The sequence below is a fragment of the Gavia stellata genome, chromosome 2, assembly GCF_030936135.1.
Source record: "Gavia stellata isolate bGavSte3 chromosome 2, bGavSte3.hap2, whole genome shotgun sequence".
Taxonomy (NCBI): Eukaryota; Metazoa; Chordata; class Aves; order Gaviiformes; family Gaviidae; genus Gavia; species Gavia stellata.
This window is the reverse complement of record NC_082595.1, coordinates 83,241,729-83,263,797: the sequence shown is the minus strand read 5'-3', so window position 1 is coordinate 83,263,797 and position 22,069 is coordinate 83,241,729. Positions and strand designations below refer to the sequence as shown.

Here is a 22,069-nt window from a genome sequence, read left to right as displayed (position 1 = left end):
TTTTCCTAATATCCAATCTAAACCTCCCCTGGAGCAACTTGAGGCCATTTCCTCTTGTCCTGTTGCTAGTCACTTGGGAGAAGAGACCAGCACCCACCTCTCTGCAGCCCCCTTTCAGGTAATTGTAGAGAGCGATAAGGTCTCCCCTCAGCCTCGTCTTCTCTGGGCTGAGCAACCCCAGTTCCCTCAGCTGCTCCTCATAAGACTTGTGCTCCAGACCCCTCACCAGCTTCATCGGCCTTCTCTGGACACGCTCCAGCACCTCCATGTCCTTCTTGTAGTGAGGGGCCCAAAACCAAACACAGTATTCGAGGTGCGGCCTCCTTTCAGATGTATTCCAGAATACCCTTTTTGGGGGGTATTATTCACTTTTTCCTGTTCATCTGTGTGATAGTCACCATAAGTATTTTAGGTTAAATTTCTTTATCTTTGTCCAAAAAAACCAAACTAAAACAAAAAAAGAATCCTTCCAATTTTCTTGATACTTTATGATCAACTCATGCTATTTTCCACCTTATAAATCCAGGTCTTGACATTATTATAATTATTTGAAAAGTTTTCATAATTTTTGTTCCATTTTAACTAAAAATTACTCTACATCTAAGCTACATTCTCAAATCAGTTTATTTTCATTGACTTAGCCTCCCTGCAATGGATACTGGACAGTAAGTAGCAGATATAACCTAATTAGGAATCAAGATACAGTGGCATTTAGGAAACAAGAAATGTCATTTTATTACCAGTGTTAACAAATCATAAATGAATTAGACTAAATGTAATAAACTGGACTTTTTCCAAGTAAGACCACTGAGCTGGGAAAAGTTTCAGACTATACAAAAATTAGAAATTATGACTTAAGTCAGCACTTGTGTTGTATTTCATACACCCCTAGTTTTGCACTAGGCACTTTAGGAGGGACTGAAAAAAAGACCAACATAACCATGGCTAGGAAAGTATGTTTGTGAGGACCCTAGCAGTGGCCAGTTTAGAAGTCCAACAACTTCCTAAATAATTTGTATTGGTAATAGATATAAATCAGGCTTAACCCTGCTATGTCCAAGTACATCAACAAATGTCTTACAGTTGATGCAATTCCACTGATAACTTCCTTGGAAGAGGCCCAGAAAATGGAAAGAGCATGAAGCTATCTTATGCCAAGAATACACTTCTTACAGCATTATATAAATATTGAATACACTTCTACCTTAATTAAGCAGCCATTGCTATTAATATCTCGTGGCTTACACTTTTTTTTGAGAAGATGGCCCATTAAGCATGTTTTCATTAAGTGGAGTACATGTCATTTACACAGTACATGAAACGACAGGTGGATGACCTTTTCACCTATATACTGTTATGTTAAAAATCAAGGCCAATGTTTGGCACCTTTGTGATAAAATAAAAATAGTAATTTACAATAAAAGTGAAATAAAAAAACAAAACAGAGAAGCATCTGCAGTTTTTTCTAGCCACTTTATCTATCATCTGTTTATCTTACCTGCCTGAAAGCCCTATGGAAAATATGAGCTTTGTAGCATATTCTGAAGGATAATAAATACAGCATATTTTGCACCATATGGATTATCTCAGGCCTTCATAAAAAGCTATCAAAAGCTATCAAAACCAAGCAATATACAAGTTCCAGAGTGAGCATATGTTGCATGATGGCATGATTAGAGAGATCTTCTTCTGACTAGAGGAATCAGAAAACACCTACATCTCAAAACCAAGACAATCAATCACCATAAATCCTATAGTTAACTAGTGCAAACCTCAAATTACAAACATTATGAGTTAAACAAGAAGAATAACGAATTCTTTAAAAAAGAAAATTGCCACATTTTGTAGTTGGTTTCTAGACTGATGGAGCACCTACACCAGTTTTCTAATCTTAAAGATCATGGTCAATTGAAACAAAGGTTCAAAGTGGATAGACCTATTTTAAAGAAAGAAGTTGTATTGGTGACATCTACTGCATAATCAATTTATAAGCTGATAGATTTGCTAAAGCAATTGACAGTTGTGACCCGAGATTAAAAGTAAAATGAAAAATGTTTTTTATTTAATCAATGAAATTAAGACACTATGAATATCAGTACTGAAATAATTGTTGAAATGGAGCATAATGGACCAAGAAAAGGACAAATTTCTAATACTGCTGTTGCAGTTTGGCCTGTTTCTGCAATACATGTTACCTTATCAACTTGTTTTGATAACAAAGACTGAAGAAGATAAAGCAGTTAATGAAGGCAGTTTTATAAGGTCTGGAATGAGAAGATTGTGGTAGAGCATCCCCTGCATTGCCAGTAAGGTAACTGTATCTTCACAACAAAACCCAACACGCAAAATTCCAGTGCTCGAGTCCCTTTAACACTTCCTTCCCTTCATAATACCCTGCAGAAATCTAACCTCTGTGGCTTATTGCCTGTACCTGTTTTTCGCTCTAGCGCTCACTTCCCTGGTTAACATTCTTAAGAAAACGAAAACCATACAATCAGATATGTAAGTGAAACAGCTGCAATGATTTTCATTAATAGCTAGACTTGGTAAACAACTGTACTAGCTTACACATAAAACAGAACTCTGAGGCACTGCTCTGAGGCAAACCTTGGCAACGTGTTGGTTTCAGCAGCCAATGCCATAAATAAAAACTAATCTGATGCAAAAAGTTATCCTATCCAAAATTATCAAGCTATCCAAGATCTTGATGCAAATCCAGTCCTCATATTATATCCAGTTTTACTGAATTGTTACAATTCTTGTAGCCACAATGTTCCATCATCAAGAAAAATGTGTTTCAGCAATGCTGTTATTTTACTTCCAGCATGAATATTCTAGTGAACTGCAAGAATTAGACATAATGTAGTGTCTGACAGTAATATGCACGTTTATTTGCAAACATTAAAAGGTGTGACATTTCTTTTATTCACACCAGGGATGATTTCTGTGGAATAAAGGAAGTAATAAAATGTTCCCCTGTAAGCAGAAAAGGAAGATATTATCACTATCTAATTTTCACTGTATTTCAACTTGTATTACACAACACTCACTACTTTTAAGTCTATTTCTTTCATTTAATATGATATTGTAGAGTCAATATATTCTTTGCAGATGGCTTATCTTCAGGAGCTGAAATGCATTGCTTTTAGTGAATTTGAAAGACAAATCTTTCCATCAGAGGGCCATGTCAAAAGGGCTCCAAACAATTAGGAATACTTTTAGTAATGAGAATGAACAGTTTCTTTCAACAAACTAGTACAAACCCATATTTTTTTTTATTACCCATAATGCCTGTTCATCATACTTAACATCTGCAGAACAAAGAAAGTCCCACACTGTGCGTACCCGCTATGTTATAGTATTCGGTATCTCCAATATTCCCATCTTGACTTCACCAACTTCTCAGATACCATTCTTCAAAACTTAACTTACTTATCTCACTGCAAATCAGTTCTGTGAAGATTAAACAATGTTTGCAAAGCTCTAGACAGCTGCTGAATAAACTATGGCAGTTTTTCTCCAAAGTTATTTCAAGTTTTACTATGTTGTATTATACTACAGTTGATTAAATTAAATGTTAACTTCATAAAACAAGTAACACATATTTCAAGAGTGACTCTACCAAAACTAATTGTCAACAATATATATTTAATTGTTAATAAAGAAAAAAGTATGTAAAGCAGTGGTTATTATACTTTTCCGTACAGCATATACATTTTCTTAATTAAGTCAAGCACATGTGAAGATACACTAGATGAAAATAAGTAGCAACTTCTAACCAAATCCTTCTGACATCTGTGCCATTAAGATTTTACATCTTAGAATCATAGAATCATTTAGGTTGGAGAAGATCCTTAAGATCATCAAGTCCAACCATTAACCTAACACTGCCAAGTCCACCACTGAACCATGTCCCTAAGCGCTTCATCCACATGTCTTTTAAATACCTCCAGGGATGGTGACTCAACCACTTCCTCGGGCAGCCTGTTCCAATGTCTGACAACCCTTTCAGTGAAGAAGTATTTCCTAATATCCAATCTAAACCTTTCCTGGTGCAACCTGAGGCCATTTCCTCTTGTCCTATCACTTGTAACTTGGGAAAAGATACCGATACCCACAACTCTACAACCTCCTTTCAGGTAGTTGTAGAGAGTAATAAGGGCTCCCCTCACCCTCCTTTTCTCTGGGCTAAACAACCCCAGTTCCCTCAGCCGCTCCTCATAAGGCTTGTGCTCCAGACCCCTCACCAGCTTCATTGCCCTTCTCTGGACACGCTCCAGCACCTCAATGTCCTTCTTGTAGTGAGGGGCCCAAAACTGAACACAGGATTCGAGGTGCGGCCTCACCAGTGCCGAGTACAGGGGGACAATTACATCCCTACTCCTGCTGGCCACACCATTTCTGATACAGGCCAGGATGCTGTTGGCCTTCCTGATCACCTGGGCACGCGGCTCATATTCAGCCGCCTGTGGACCAACACCCCCACGTCCTTTCCTGCGGGGGAGCTTTCCAGCCACTCTTCCCCAAGCCTGTAACATTGCATGGGGTTGTTGTGACCCAAGTGCAGGACCCGGCACTTGGCCTTGTTGAACCGCATACACTTGGCCTCGGCCCATCGATCCAGCCTGTCCAGATCCCTCTGTAGAGCCTTCCTACCCCCAAGCAGATCAACACACCCACCCAACTTGGTGTCATCTGCACAATGTCATCTTAAAACAATATCTAAAACCATTTCCACTCTACTAAAGTAAGTAGAGTGATTAATTAATAATTGCTCACTAATTAGCTTAAATCCCATAAATTGTATTCATTCCTTCTCTTTCAACAGCAAAAATCAGTGTGGCCCATCTTACTTGAGCTGTCCTGAAATAATTACCATTCTCTGCAAATGACAGAAGGTAAGTCTGTCTTCCTTCTTTTAAAATCTCAAAAGGAACACCAGAAATAGAAATTGGTTAGTTCTTCTCTCCAGCTATTGACATAGGCTGATTTATAGATTCAAGTTATTTTCTGCTCGATGGAGTTGGGGGAAAATGCATAAAACAGATGCACACACATCACAGTAGTTAATGCATCCCTGAGTAATGTCAATGACATGGCAGTTTTAATGCTCTGGCACCAGGGGAAAGGATGTTTTCCTTCAAGTCTCCTACAGTACTGAGGGTTCAGGTATTCATACTTTTGTTATCTCCAGGATCTTAAATCTTTCTTAAAATGAACAACAAAGGAATAAAAATGGAATTCTAATGGATTAAACTAGCTAACAGACTAAAAATTTTGTGTCTCCAGTCCTTATCCACTTTCTCTATGTCACTTGGGATTTTGTAGACTTCTTTGGTATTCTCCCTCAGTTCTCTTTAACGGACTTGTAGACCCCTTGATTAGTCACCATTCACACAGAAGCTGTTTAATGCCTTTATCATCTTTATATCTCTTCTCTAAAAAAATTCCAATTCTACTCTCTCTATTTTGAGATTGAGAGGGAGTCAAAAGCAGAGAAATAAACAGTACTGTGTATGTTATTCAAGATTTTAGAGAATCCCACTTTTATCAGTGTCATAGATATGTCTTCTATTCCTTCCTGGTCAGAGAGGAGCTTACACTTGCTTTTAGCTTCCAGTACCATGGTTTGGTTTTATGCTATTTCCTTTTTGGGTGATAGGCACAACGGCAGTGAATTACTGGCTCTAACTCCTTGTGTTAGTTTGCATTGTCTTACCATGTGGTCTGGAGCTTGAGACTGGTTTACCATGCTGGAAAAAAATCTGACAATGATGATATCTGAAATGCAGCAACAAACGTGGTCCTTCTCACTGACTACTCACTGCCACATCTGAGGCAGAAAGGCACAATATAATGGATACAATCACCACTACAGCTTCCCATAGAAGCTAAGGGTCCAGTTGTAGTTGCCCTCCAAAAGTGCTTCATTTAGCTACGTTTGGACAGATCTAGCTATAAAAGGCTTATTCCAGTAAGAACTACCTTCTGTACCCCTCCACAAACTTGTTAGGGAGTCATTTACCCTTGAAAGACAAGCAGACAACTAACTTTCTTCTTGCTGGACTAGAGGACTTGGACCTATTTTAATCTGTCTAATAGGAACTAGGCACCTGGAGAGCTCACTAGAACTCATACCTAATGTTCCTATAAAATGAAACCGAAACTTTCTCTTCCAAGTTCTTAAAAGGTTGTGGATTCTGACAGCACAGACTTTTGGCCTTTAGATACATCTATGTACATTTGCTTGGTTAAAAAACCCCAACAAAATACATGCAGGTCACCATTGCCCCTGTGCAAAGAATCTTTTTTTTGCAAGTATTTGAAAAGGATCCACTTTGTATTAGTCATCCAGATTCCCAGTTTAACTTAGTAACACAATTAGTGCACTCTGGTAATCTGTAACAGATGTCTGAACTGTGTTTAGACGGCTGTTCTAGAAATCTCAATTAAACCAAAAACTGACTTTCTCTCCAACCTAGATGATCTTTGAAGCAATTATAAACACAGACAACAGTAAAATATAAAACTTACCTAATGTGCACTTTATACCAATGTCCATCATCCACTCTAGCAGTAGAAGTGATGTTTTTGACTTCTGCTGCTTCATCACATAAAAACTGGTACTACAGAGTGAGAAAAACGCTTTTATTACATAATTTCTAATAATTAAACAGTTACAGGCTTAGAAACTTGAATTTAAAAATAACAAATGTTTTCATAAAATCCTGAAGGATGGCATGTGTCTCACGGAAAACTAATGTTTCATTAAAGATCTGGATCAGGAAATCTATTGCACCAGAAATATACAATCACAGATATATGCTTCCTAGACTGCATGAAAATGCTTTAATCTTTCTGTATTGTACAATCAGATATTAAGGGCCTGATCTGCAAGAAGTTGACCATCTGCAACCCAGCTGAAATTAACATTGGCTGTGGGTGAATTTTACTTACCATTTTATGGCCTCCTTACACTTCCAAACACGTAATGTAGCATGCAGGCTTGAGCATTTTGGAACACCATTTAATTTCCTATACTAATGTGAACAAGCACTTGATTTCATGGTTTGTCTACTTGTAATTGTAGCTTCATTGTGAGCTTAGAACCATTTGTTCATCGGGCTTTAAATCTACATTTAATTGACCAGCTTTGTGAATGATTAAGTGAATTCAATTAGTTTTAACATGGCACACTGGGATCTCTGAATAGATTTTTGTCAATTAAAGTACTTTCATATTTTATGGTGCTTATGATATGTTAGAAAAATATTTTTCTGCATCATTACTTTACCATGAATACAAGTAAGATGGACTTCAAGCCATCAACATTTTCTAAACCTTGGATAACTTCCTTTCCCGGACTAATATAATTTGTTCTGGACAAAGATAGCCACAATATAATAAAACACAGTAAATCACAATATAACAAAATAAAGTAAGAAGTTATTTTCTTCTTTTTCTGTTTATCTGCAATTTATATATCTTTTTAGTATGATCATGCTTTTTAAACATGAAGGCAAATTTAACTCAAATATATTGTTCCTAACAGTCATTTCACAATCGTTGCAGAAGAATGTAATTACAGCCAAACTTTTGGAAATTTTTACAGGAAAATGGAAGATCTATTATGAGAAAAGTAACTTCTTTTACTATCTTTTTATTGCCTCTTTAGTATCTGCCCATCTCAACATAAAGCTTAAGCTTTATCTCTTCCTCAGAAAAGAAGGCATAATTTGTCAATGTTAAAGATATACTGGAATACACACTTTACTCCTTAATGTTTATAAACAAATGTATTCCTATTTAGTTTGTCCATGAAAGCCAAGCAAATGTTTTTTGGGATCCTGTGGAACTGTGAATTTACATGATACATTAAGTAAAACGTTTCTACTCAGAGCCACACAGTAACAAAGACACACTCTATTCCCTTACACAGTAAATTTTCCTATGACAATTCACTCATTCCACAGCCTCCCTTATAACAATTTTAATGAACTTACTTACACATGAGGAGGTTCAGTAGGTTTAGGCTTTGTGTATAAAATAGAATACCTTAATTCATACCAGTTGTAAAGACAAAATCTACATTCTTTATTTTTGTCTTTTAATATATACTTTTTATACAAGATATTCCAATTATAATCACTAGTCAATTTGCCTCAAGCACCACCTCTTGTGAGACATATTAATCGTATTAGCTATGAATTTGCCCTAACAGATAGCAAGTTTGACAACTAGTTTCCTTAAAATACTAAAGAATCTCAAGACTGACTGTATCTCTATCTACTATCTTCTACAGTAGGAAACAGAAAAAAATATTAAAAATTTACAGATCCTAACTTTTACTTACTTATCCTTTAGTGGGAGATTTTGATGTCTTACCTGTAAGGTGCCATGTTTGATGAAAAGCTGAATTAAAAAATGTCCTATTGTTTCTGGGCTCTGTTCAATATGCAAGAGGACTCCATGAGGATTATAGGTCTTAAATTCCAACTGGATGAAGTTTTGCATATTCAAATGCAAGCCTTGAAATTCCAGGTAAGAATCACCATAATAGCGAGCATAACTGAAATCTGTAAATAGAATTTTGAGAGATATAAGGATACAAAGAGATTTTTCTTCTTCACCCATTGCTTTTTTATTCTGTTAATGGTAGCAAAGATATAGGATACTCTTTTACATCTGTCAAGGAGACAGTCATGAATCTGAAAATCAATGTTAGTTTTCTTCTGTCAAAGACGAAAGCTGAGAATTTATAAAGATATAGGCATAAAGGTTTAGCTCAAATTGTATTAAGCAGACAACTAGGACCAATGCATGAAAGAAAAGGCTATGAAGATGATAGCACTTGGAACACATCTAGCAGGTTTGGCCCCCCGCAAGTCAAGAACACTTTTTTCAAAGCTAGGTATTCACACAGTTTTTGATGCAAGAATGAATGAGTTTGAAGTCTTTGCAGAAACAACAAAGTATGGAAAGGGAAGAAGACATTCCACAACCTAAATATGAAATTTCCATCTTAATCAAATATGTCAACTATTTCTGTCTAAAAAAAACAATGGGATGTTGCTAGGCTGCAAGCTAAAAATTTCCCTTCCGACTACATCTAGCTTGTCTGATTTATCTAGAACCCTCTTAACCTCCAGCACGATGTGCCATACCTAGCACGGGCAGATGCAGCTCTTATTTAAATGGAAAAAGTATGTGAATACATGGCTGCAAGCCATCAGATGACAGAGGAGTAAAGGGGCTTATTTTTTTTGGTTTTTTTTCTTTCTCTCTCCCCCCCCTCCCTTTCCTCTCCTCCCTCTCTCTTCTCTCTCCTTTCCTTTTCCCTCTCCTCTCCTCTTTTTTATCCTCTCTCTTTCCTTCCTTCCTTCCTTCCTTCCCTCCCTTTTCTTCCTTTCTTTCTTTTTCTTTCTTTTCCTTCCCTCTCTTTTTCTTAATTTCTTTTTCTTTTTCTATTTTTCTTTTCCTTCTTTCTTTTCTTTGTTTCTCTTTCCCTTCCTTCCTCTCTTCTTTTTTCCCTTCCCTTCCCTTCCCTTCCCTTCCCTTCCCTTCCCTTCCCTTCCCTTCCCTTCCCTTCCCTTCCCTTCCCAGGTTTTTGGAGGCTTTGTGGTTTTTTTCATTGTTCAGCACATAATTAAGTAGATATGTGAGAACAGGTCAAAATCATGGCAGTTCTTTGGTGCTTGGCTAACACAAGGTATCTGAGCCCCTAGGAATCTCACTACAAGAGAGTAAAATCTGTGAGGAGAAAAAAACAGGCAGGTGGGGGAACAAAGCAGTTTACTCACAATTCCTGAAACTATAATCTAACTCTGGCAACTGAAGCCAGACTGGATTATCTACCAAATTTCAAGAAAGACCAAACAAGCAAAAGCTAGTGGTGTCTACCTTTCGCATTCTATGTATAATTGCAGTAAGTACACAGAGCACTGTAGACAAAAAATTGTACTTTATTCTCACTGACATCCATGTCTTTTTTTCTTCCTATGGCCACAAATGGTGCTGCCTTGCAAGACAATACACTCCATTGTTCCATGGATTTGGGTCCAGTTTGGCTTCTAATGGGAAATATATTCATGCTGCTAACCAGAAAGCTTTTTAAAGGAATCAGCTCAGTAGTAAAATTGCTGCAATTGCTTTGTGTCCATAAATATGGAAAGAGTTAATGAGAGAAAGCACTGAAGAATATTTAGCAGGTTCCAGTTTTTTGTGAAACCCCTAAAAATGTGCTAACTGAATCACAATTAGCTACATACCTTCCCACAATAGCTATTAACAAAACCCACTGCTGTGGTTTTATCTGTAAAGATTCTCACATTGTTTGCAACAGTACACAATCTCTTTTTATAGAACATAAGCTTTGCTTGTAATCCTTCTAACTATACTTGCAAGCAGCTTTTTCATTTGACCTCTAGACTTGGCTTCCTAGATTGCTATTTGTCCTAAAACAGAGTACTCATCACCCAAGACTTTAGAAAATAAAAAATAAAAAATTGAAGCTGTATTTTATCTTTGACTCTGAATGTCTAACACTTGATTTCCTAAGAAACAGGAAAGCCCTTTGGCCTATAAAATCCTTTCAGTTGTAGCTCGTTCCCCTGTGTACATACAGCTCTCTGTGTTTTTCTGTTTACATGAATTCACATTGATGTCAGAATGTTAAAAGGTTTGACACCTAGCTGTAACGGTAAGCACATAGGCAGGTAGGTCCGCAGCCCAGCCGACTGGCAAGCTTCATTAACTCTTCCCAGCACCTACTGGGTTTCCTCCATTCCAGTGAGCTTCAGCTGCATCAGCTTCAGAATGGAGGCCTTCAAATTTTAAACTTCTTGAGAGCTAGACAACTGTAAGGCTTGTTTTTCAAAGGCAGGTAGAGATAATCAAAACTTCTATATGTTCATGAGCATATGCTCCTGTGGATGATGGAGCTTCTGTCTCTGGATATTTCTATGTCTAATGTGTACTCTGCAGTTTGTATGGATTCAGGCACAGAGAGGATTCTAGTAAATGTTTTTGCTTTTTCTACCACTCTTCTTTTTTGTTATGTTATACTTTAGGATAAAATACTCCTGTTCAAGCTATCATTTTTTCCTCTTTCACTGACGCATCTTTTATTCCTTTAATTAGAAATACCTTACAACATTCAAAAAGAAGGCATCATTGCCTGGGGGAAGGACTCTTTCAAGAAAAATATGAATTATTAATTTGCTATTTGGAAATTTTATTTGGTTTTGATAAAGAAAGAACAGATCTCTTACAACAGTATATAACTATGGCCATAAGAAAGTTGTGTTTGTTTAAAACTGGGGAATGCCAAGCGACAAAAAGTTTTAGAAAAGTGAAATGAAAAGGTCAGAGCAAGGACTATTTCACTGGGCTGGCTACAGACCCCTCCAGCCCAACAGCCAACCTCCAACAGCAGCCGTGTCCCAGGCTTATGCAAACAGCACGTGAGGAGCAACGCTTCTCCTGGGACAGTCTGTTAGCTTCCATCATGAACAGTGCCATGGCTTTCTCAGCCAGGGTGTGCGTGTGGCCCACCACTCTAGGCATCCACACGTGCTTACCGCCTCCTGTGAGTCTGGCTGGCAGGCAGGCCAAAGACATAAGTGGCGTCCCAGTGTCCTGCCCCATCAATGGCCACGCCAACTGCTGCCCCACATGCCACGGACCCCTCTCAGCCCCTCACTGCTTCTTGTGGCTGGGTCTCTCAGCATGCTCTGGTACCATCAGGTAAGGGGGCAGCAGGGAGAGAGAGGCAGCCATTGACCATCAAGGAAAACAATGGGTTTGCAGAAATGTACGGGGGGAAGAAGCTGCGCAAGGCAGCAGGCACAGCTGGAGGCTTATGGCCCACAGGTAGTGACGGAAGCTTGTGACCTCTGGCAGCAGGACAACAGTTCCTGATCGACCTGCAACTTCCCAGGGCACTGTTGAGGGCAAACAAGGTGCTTCAGGAGACCCCTCAGAGCCAGCTCAGCCCACACCTTGTGTCTGCAGATGGGGGCAAAGGCAAGTGAGACCGTTACTGTAGACTCCCTTCTGTGGGGTACAGAGGCGTCAATCTGCCAGCCTGACCTGATGTTTCTGGAGGCTTGCTGCCTGGCAGGGCCGGGATCCAGGATTTTGCCCAGTGACCCACCAGGCTTGCCCAGCCCACACATGGTTAACCCTTGCTGCTCTTACATGTGGGCACCAACAATGCTGCCGAGATAACTGGAGGCATGAAGAGTGACTGCAGAGCTCTGGGCCTGAGGGAGGAAGGCATGGGGGCCCTCAGTCCCACCAGCGAGGTTAAAGTCCTGACCAGCAGCCTGCTCATCCAGCAAAACACCTGGCTGTTTTGCTGACACATCTAATTAAGGTGAAGCAAGAGTGTTTCTTTCTGTTAACCTAATGTAGAGGACTTTAGACTAGGTGTGCTGGGGGACAGTTACCACAACCTGAGGAGAAGTGAGGGAGGAGCAGATGTGTCTAGGCAACAGCATGATGAGAAGCTCTTGCAAGTAAGATGAATTCAACTCAATACGGTATAGGATGGACAAGCTCCTCAACTACCGACATCTGAAGAAAAGAACAGTACAATCACTGCAAAGAATTACAGATGGTAACTCAGTTAAAACATCATTATATTTAGTTAGCCCTTGCAGACGACACCAAGTTGGGTGGGAGTGTTGATCTTTTTGAGGGTAGGATGGCTCTGCAGAGGGATCTGGACAGGCTGGATCGATGGTCCGAGGCCAAGTGTATGAGGTTCAACAAGGCCAAGTGCCGGGTCCTGCACTTGGGTCACAACAACCCCAGACAATGCTACAGGCTTGGGGAAGAGTGGCTGGAAAGCTTCCCCGCAGAAAAGGACCTGGGGGTGTTGATCGACAGCCGGCTGAATATGAGCCAGCAGTGTGCCCAGGTGGCCAAGAAGGCCAACGGCATCCTGGCCTGTATCAGAAATAGTGTGACCAGCAGGAGCAGGGAGGTGATCGTGCCCCTGTACTCGGCACTGGTGAGGCCGCACCTCGAATACTGTGTTCAGTTTTGGGCCCCTCACTACAAGAAGGACATGGAGGTGCTGGAGCGTGTCCAGAGAAGGGCAACAAAGCTGGTGAGGGGTCTGGAGCACAAGTCTTATGAGGAGCGGCTTGAGGGAGCTGGGGTTGTTCAGTCTGGAGAAGAGGAGGCTGAGGGGAGACCTCATCGCTCTCTACAATTACCTGAAAGAGGGTTGCAGAGAGGTGGGTGTTGGTCTCTTCTCCCAAGTGACTAGTGATAGAACGAGAGGAAATGGCCTCAAGTTGCATCAAGGGAGGTTTAGACTGGCTATTAGGAAAAATTTCTTTACTGAGAGAGTGGCAAAACACTGGAACAAGCTGCCCAGGGAAGTGGTGGAGTCACCATCACTGGAGGTGTTCAAGAAAAGTGTGGATGAGGCATTGTGGGACACGGTTTAGTGGGCATGGTGGTGTTGGGTTGATAGTCGGACTTGATGATCTTAAAGCTCTTTTCCAACCTTAATGATTCTGTGATTCTGTTGTTCTGAGAACATTTCGTTCTCCTATGCGTATTCATACACAGCATCCTTTCAAATTACAAGAACACCTATAGAAAGTTGAAGTTTAACAAATATTTTTGTAAACATATTCTTGGGGAGATTAGTGCTAGCAACAGTTCTTCAATGACCTTGAAACTAATAATTTCATTTTAATTAGTAAATAATTCTTCAGTCCTCCAATTAGGATGGCACAGAGCAAATTCAGCCATGATACTTTGCTGTGAAACTGTCTCTGGCGTTATTTCTTTACTTTCTGAGGAACATGGGAAATACATGGACAAAAAGTAAATTTTATTAGTATTACTTTTATCTTAGAGTTGACTATTAAAAAAAAAAAGAAGGGAGATTTTTACAACCAGTCTTTCTTAGTGGTAAAGCTGCTTAGTCGGAATTTCCAGCTGGAATTTATGTCTTTAATAAAATATTAATGTTCTGCACCCTGGAGATTTTCAAACAATGACTCTAACTGCTGTCAATTATAGTTAAATATTTTGTCAAAACTACAGTGTATCTAACCTTTGCACTTAATACCAATAAATCATTTCAAATGCTAAACTGCTGTTTGCACTTCCTTCATTCACTGTTTTTATTGTACAGTTGTGTTTGTACCTATAGTGGGAATTCATTTTTTTCAGGTACACACTACTTTCTCCATACTACCAATAGGTATGCACAGTGTTAATGATGTAATTTGGTTGCATTTCAACCACTGCTGAAGGTTCCCACATGCAAAAAAGCTTCCCGTGAGGAAAGACAATTGCCATGACAGAGCAGGGGTCCAGCATTATGTTCATGCTGAAGATGAGAAGTCTACAGGGAAGGTTTGAGGGGGACCTAACAGCAGCCTTTCAGTACCTACAAGGAGGTTATTGAGTCAGGCTCTTTGTAGACAGGAATAATAGGAGGATAAGAGAAAATGGTCTTAAATTGAAACAGGTAACTTACCACCATAGAAACATGCTTGCTGTCCTAACTATAAAGAATTTATGCCTCCCCAGTTTTGTGAACTCTGACAGAATATGAAATCAGAGTGAATGGATAATATTAGTCATATGATACCTTTTTCTTTAACCTTTTTTAGAGCCTCCTGTCTCAGGTGGCCTATGCACATAGCAGTGTTTTTTCTTTACTCTCAACATGCTGAAAGTACCTCAGATTTAATTTTCTTTACATTCCTATGTTTTATTTCCAGAAACTGCATTTGTTTGAGGTTTCACATTTAATGAGTCATGTCAATCATTCTCTTTTGCATTTTAAAATAAGGTCAATCATTCCAGTGAGTCCTGGAGGACAGACAGAGAAAAATAATCCATCACTTTTATTCTTTATTCCCTTAAATACAATAACCTACTTCATATTTGTAATCAGTATTTAAAAGGTTTTTGTTTATGTTCAAATGAGTCTCATGTTCTTCCTTATGTTTTATTTAATCTTTTCAGCTGAAACACCTTAAAAACAGAGCAGAACAATGGTCTTCAATCATTATTTCTATTTCCAGATGCAATGCTATTTCACTGTGATATGCCTTACCTTTGGTTCCACATTACACACCCACGGTTACAGTGAATCTATGTTTTATGCTGTCAAAGAAGTCTGTGCTGCATAACTAGCAGAGAATTATAGTTATGTTTTTCTCTCAAAGTTGAAATGTTCTCTAACGTGGCGTGTGAGACAACAATAAAATGTGGTTAACATCCAGAACCATTGCCAGTGCAGCCCACAAGCAGCTTTCAAGCAAGGAAAAACAACAGTTATGAATAAATCCTCTTTACTCTTCCTTTGTCATGCTTACACAGAGCTACAGATTCGAGTAGACTGCAAAATTCTTCTGAAAGAAAAACACGGCTGTTTTAGGGCTCCTGTAATTCACCATGTCTACGCTTCCAGCCTAAACATACACATACACATGTGCACAAACACATACATAGAATTCAGCTGCCTTAAAGGGATGGAAATTCAGGCTCTAAAACCCAGGAAGCTCCTTCTCTTTTCCTGCAGTTACTGTATATCTTTCCTCACACGTGCGTCAGTCACACCTGTTGATATGTGTTTTGATTCTCAACTCCTTCATGTTCAAAAGTCAGTATGCAATGCTGTTGGTAGTGAGATCTGTACTTACTCTCCCTGCTCACTCCATAAAGGGGACAATTGGCTGCATTTTCTATTAATTTTCAGTTCTCCCCTCCATTCTGTTCAAGAGTTATAAAATACAGTTGGAAACAACAAAAAAAAAAATCTATAAATACAAGATTTTCTTATACAATACATTTTTCAAGTTATTTTCCAAAAAAGATATATATGCACAAACAGCACAGATCTTTAGAAAGCAGAGAGGTATAAAGAAACCAAGACTACAATAGAGATCAAAATTCAGAGATTTCTAACATTCTGTAATATAGACTTATTTTATGAGAAGTGGAAGTAAAATCCCTTTTTAAAATTGTAAATAATTTCTTTGTTTATTATTTACAGTATTTGGATACTGTGGGAAAAATGGGCATGAAACTTGTTTATATCCAAGAATAATAGTAGATTATATTCATGGTAATAATTTCCATTTTCTAAATATTGAGAGAGAGAGATATATAGCTAATACATATCAAATTTCTATATGTATAAAAGGTATAAACCACACACTTTTTAAAATCTCTTTGAAGGAGGAGAAGAGTTTCTTTTAAACGATTCTAAATTTTTTACTTAAAAGAAAACTCACTGAACACCAGCAAATAGTTCTCTTTTTGTCCCTTCTCTGTGACTCATATGGGCCAAAAAAAGAGGTTCTGGAGAGCTCCCCATGGAAAGAAAGGCCTGGAATGATTGACTGAGCCCAGCAATGCGAACTATGCCTTCCACTGGCATATGGTATGTGCCAGTAAACCATTTGTGCTCCAACAATCTTTCAAAAGTATAACTTAAATGAGTCCATTTCAAACTAAATGGAAATCAGTCGTATCTTTTTTTTTCCCAGATATAACAGTTTGGAGAGCTCTAACACCTGTACCTTTATTCATGAATGCGGAGAACTCCTAAATTACTTTGAAATTATTTTAGGATGACAGATACTCAATTGTAATGTCTAAAATGAAGCTCCCCGTTTCTGTTGATTTCCATTCCAATATTAATTAATGCCTGCATTCTGACAGCGAAATTGATGGCCATTTACAGATGCTCAGGTTAGCACTTTCGATTCAACATCTTTCCAGAATCACCTAGTGCAGGTAAACTGTGGCTATGATCTACCTTGCTAGAACAATTATAACTACACTGTATTTCTGCAAATAGTTATTTGCTATTTATGTAGGTAATATATATATGCGTATTTCAATACCTTAAAGCTCCATATTTATTAGCAGTTAATCTCCAGTCTCTGGTTTTCCCCTCTCCTCTTCATTATACTTACTGAATTTGAAGCACACCATGCTCATGCAATGTGACCTTTTTCAACCACTGTTACTTGCCTGTGAGCAATGCTTTAATTGCCAGATTTACCTACTTACTTTCAGACGTCAAATTCCCTCTGCCTCTTCCACACTCAGACATTTATCAGGGCGCACTATAATATCTTTTCCCGGGTTTAGCAAATCCTTGCTGGGGCCCTGTGCCAAAGCATCTTTCCGTATATTCCACTGATGATTAAATTAGACTGACAGAAATGTCTTCTCTAAAAGCAAGACTACAGAAGATTGCCATACAAGACATATCAACTGGCCCAATAGACTTGAAAATCTTTATAGTTTTCTTGTCTTTGCATTTACCACTGAGAGGGTTGTATTAAATGGTTCTCCTGTTACCATCACTGCTAAGTGAATTCCACCAATAATTCAATCAGAAAATGCAAGTGCTCTACATAATGGAAAAATTGCTGATACTGAGAAAAATTCAGGATAAGACATATGTAATACAGCTTAACCAAGTTCAAGGTTTATAAGTATGAGAGTATGAAAAAAACTCTGAGGCATTTATTCTGTTAGGTTTTAATACTAAAACTACTTAAAATGTCTACAGATGAAGAGGAGCATGACAATCCTGAAAGCTTCAAGCATTTCTGGTTTAATTTGGTATTCTACTCACTCATTCTTTGAAAAAGTATTTTTCTGTCTACAAATAAACACCCACAATTCATTTTCTAGAAAAGAATAGTTCACACATGCAGGAAAAGCAATGAATGCTATATGCTTATGTATATATTGGAGTGGAATAGCAGATATTATCTGGTTTTTTTCTTAAAAGTATACATAAAACAGAAAATAAATTAGTTGATTACAATATACTTAAGAATAATAATTTCTCTACATCTTTTCACACATATATTAACTGCAAAGAACTGAGAACATGTTAAATCTTGGTCCATCCTTGAACTCAGGGAAAAGGGGGCAGAATCTTCTAGCAGTAACCCATTTAAATTATTTGAGGCACCTGGAATGTAATTAGTGCAGGAAATTGTTTTATTATTATCATTAAAGTACAAATAGTTCCTAATACAGGATTCTGTTTCATGCTCAAGTGTGGATTTTAACATCAAATACACTGCATGAGTAGATCTATTAATTACATTAGCTTAGTGAGATGAACTGATACTTGTGTGATTGCTGTCTGCCAGTCACACAAGAGATTTTTCAATATGTGGGCTAGCTCAACACCATACAGATAATGGAGAGAGGTGTTAAGTTTTACTGCAGTCAGCAGGTGAGTAGAAGAGATTTTCTCACTGAAGGTGCAGAAACATATGTATAAAAAATCAGGAAAAACTCAGCTATGTGCGATTCTGTTTCAGCTAAAGCCTGTGTTGTTTCTTGCCTTTTCAAATGTACCATAAGGGACATACAGAGGATCAAGTATTATTATAGCAGAAATCAGGAGCAGCTCTTACCTTGGGGATAATTTGGCCTGCTCTCAGCAGAACTTCACAAGTCTTGCTAAAATCTCTCCCTTTCTGCAAAGTGCTGGCAGCTGGCACACAGCCAGCACCAAGCCCAGTGCCACTGCTTACATGTTGATAACCCCCACGGCTAGAAAGCATTAGAGCCACCACTGGGAGAGAAGCAGATGTATCCATAAGGAACCAAGCTTTTTCACCTCTCTTATAAACCAACTTGCTATTTTCAGTCTCTTACAACTAGACTTCGAACAAACAGAAAAGAACTAATTTTAACATTTTATCAACTATTTTAAAGATTACAGCCAATATCAATGGTCACAGCATGAAGTGTACATAATATGGCTTTAAAATGTCCTTTATAGTTTTGTAGGTTACTCTAGAAGGCAGTTATCTCCCCCGTTATTCAGAATAAATGATATAGATGGGAATAGCACGATAATCAAATCTTGCAATGCTTTGCAAGAACTATGCACTGAAAGCACAAGGTTTTAAGTCTATATTACAAGAAAAACTAGGTCAGTAATCATCCTTCCTCCCCTGCCTGCCAATACCAAAATAATCACTTAAGCAAGATTTTTCTGACTAGAAAACAAAACAAAAAAATCATTGTGAAATCTAGAACAAAACAATATTTCTATCTGGCCAAATCAACAGGTAGAAGGGATGGATTTTTTAAATTTGTTTTATGATGTTTTGTTTTTTCTAATGCAATCAAAAGAATCACGATGAAGAAGGTGCATGGACTACCCGACTATGGGTGTTGCTTGAAAGTGGCACTTACAATAATATTGTCTATTCCATGCATTTAGTTGAGGATGCATGTACAGTATCTACTGTAGCAGAAGGATAATGGGACTCTCTGTGAATAATTTGTTCTTGTTCCAGATCCAGATCTTCACAGATCCAACATTTTGACTTAGCAATTCAGCTTGAATTTACTTAGCACTATGCTGCTATGGGAGAAGTGATATTCAGGTGACTTGCTGACAAGTATTCTCAGGAGTGTGCTTCTTCCTGTTGAAGGTTATTGGAGAAAATGGAGTTCTGGGATTAAAACTATACTTATCCTGAAAACCCTCTCTCCCCAGTCACTGATGAAATACTGTGGCAAGGCGGCATTGTAAGGCTTGCACAGTAGCTATGCTTGTTCCTCATAATTTACAGTAATTACTTTTACCTATTAATCACAGAATCACAGAATCAGTACGGTTGGAAAAGACCTGTAAGATCATCGAGTCCAACCTGGGAAAAAAAAAGAAAAAAAAAAAAAAAAAACACCCACAAAAAAAACCCACACAACATCAAAAAACCCACAAAAGAAAAAAAAAAAAAAAAAAAAAAAACAACCACAAAACCCACGCCACACAACAACAATAACAAGCCACAACCCACCCAACACCACACAGCACCATGTCCATCAAGCTACATCCCACAATGCCACATCCACACGCTCCTTGAATACCTCCAGGGAGGGTGACTCTACCACCTCCCTGGGCAGCCTATTCCAGTGTTTCACCACTCTCTCAGTGAAGAACTTTTTCCTAATGTCTAGCCTGAACCTCCCCTGTCGCAACTTGAGGCCATTTCCTCTAGTCCTGTCACTAGTCACTTGGGAGAAGAGACCAACACCCACCTCTCTGCAACCCCCTTTCAGGTAGTTGTAGAGAGCGGTAAGGTCTCCCCTCAGCCTCCTCTTCTCCAGGCTAAACAACCCCAGCTCCCTCAGCCGCTCCTCATAAGACTTGTGCTCCAGACCCCTCACCAGCTTCGTCGCCCTTCTCTGGACACGCTCCAGCACCTCAATGTCCTTCTTGTAGTGAGGGGCCCAAAACTGAACACAGGATTCGAGGTGCGGCCTCACCAGAGCCGAGTACAGAGGCATGATCACCTCCCTGCTCCTGCTGGCCACACCATTTCTGATACAAGCCAGGATGCCGTTGGCCTTCTTGGCCACCTGGGCACACTGCTGGCTCATATTCAGCCGGCTGTCGATCAACACCCCCAGGTCCTTTTCTGCAGGGGAACTTTCCAGCCACTCATCCCCAAGCCTGTAGCGTTGCCTGGGGTTGTTGTGGCCGAAGTGTAGAACCCGGCACTTGGCCTTATTGAACTTCATCCGGTTGGCCTCAGCCCATCGATCCAGCCTGTCCAGATCCCTCTGCAGAGCCTTCCTACCCTCAAGCAGATCAACACTCCCTCCCAACTTGGTGTCGTCTGCAAACTTGCTGAGGGAGCACTCTATCCCCTCATCCAGATCATCAATGAAGACATTAAACAAGACCGGTCCCAAAACCGAGCCCTGGGGGACTCCGCTTGTGACCGGCCGCCAGCTGGATTTCACCCCATTCACCACAACCCTCTGGGCTCGGCCATCCAGCCAGTTTTTTACCCAGCGAAGAGTGTACCTGTCTAAACCACAGGCCGCCAGCTTCTCTAGGAGAATACTGTAGGGAACAGTGTCAAAGGCTTTGCTGAAGTCCAGGTAGACAACATCAACAGCCTTCCCCTCATCCACTAGGCGGGTCACCTGGTCATAGAAGGAGATCAGGTTGGTCAAGCAGGACCTGCCTTTCATGAACCCGTGCTGGCTTGGCCTGATCCCTTGGGTATCCTGCACGTGTCCCGTGAGCGCCCTCAAGATGAGCCTCTCCATAACCTTCCCCGGCACCGAGGTCAGGCTGACAGGCCTGTAGTTCCCCGGATCCTCCTTCCGACCCTTCTTGTAGATGGGCGTCACGTTGGCAAGCCTCCAGTCATCCGGGACCTCCCCCGTTGACCAGGACTGTTGATAAATGATGGAGAGCGGCTTGGCAAGCTCCTCCGCCAGCTCCCTCAGCACCCTTGGGTGGATGCCATCAGGCCCCATAGACTTATGAGTGTCCAGGTGGCATAGCAGGTCGTTAACTGCTTCCTCCTGGATCATGGGGAGCCTATTTTGCCCTCCATCCCTGTCATCCAGCTCAGGGGGACGGATACCCTGAGGATACCCGGTGTGGCTGTTAAAGACTGAGGCAAAGAAGGCATTAAGTACCTCAGCCTTTTCCTCATCCTTCGTGACAATGTTCCCCGCCGCATCCAGTAGAAGATGGAGATCCTCCTTGGCTCTCTTTTTGCTGTTAATGTATTTATAGAAGCTTTTTTTGTTGTCCCTCACGACCGTGGCCAGGTTGACCTCTAGCTGGGCTTTCGCCTTCCTAATTCCCTCCCTGCATGACCTAACGAGGTCCTTGTATTCTTCTTCACTTGCCTGCCCCTTTTTCCAGAGGTGGTAAGTTCTCTTTTTTTCCCCAAGCCTCAGCATAAGCTCCTTGTTGAGCCAGGCCGGCCGTCTTCCCCGCCGGCTCTTCTTACGGCACATGGGCACTGCCTGCTCCTGCGCCTTCAAGATTTCCTTCTTGAAGAGGGTCCAGCCTTCCTGGGCCCCTTTGCCCTTCAGGACCGTCTCCCAAGGGACCCTCCCGACCAGTGTCCTGAACAGGGCAAAGTCTGCCCTCCGGAAGTCCATGGTAACGGTATTGCTCACCCGCCTCCTTACTTGGCTAAAAATTGAAAACTCTATCATATCATGGTCGCTAAGCCCAAGACGGCCTCCGACCTTCACTTCACCCACCAGACCCTCTCTGTTCGTA

The 22,069-nt window shown here is 40.0% G+C and overlaps 1 protein-coding gene across 1 annotated transcript in view; it reads right to left on the bottom strand.

Annotated features, from left to right (window-relative positions):
• EYS (eyes shut homolog) overlaps window positions 1-22,069 on the bottom strand; it is a 939,662-nt gene that overhangs the window by 304,074 nt on the left and 613,519 nt on the right. Inside the window, exons 32-33 of the mRNA XM_059831070.1 lie at window positions 8,386-8,576; window positions 6,535-6,626 (exon numbers count right to left, since the gene is read on the bottom strand). Coding sequence (XP_059687053.1) covers window positions 6,535-6,626; window positions 8,386-8,576 — 283 coding nt within the window. The remainder of the gene's footprint in view (window positions 1-6,534; window positions 6,627-8,385; window positions 8,577-22,069) is intronic.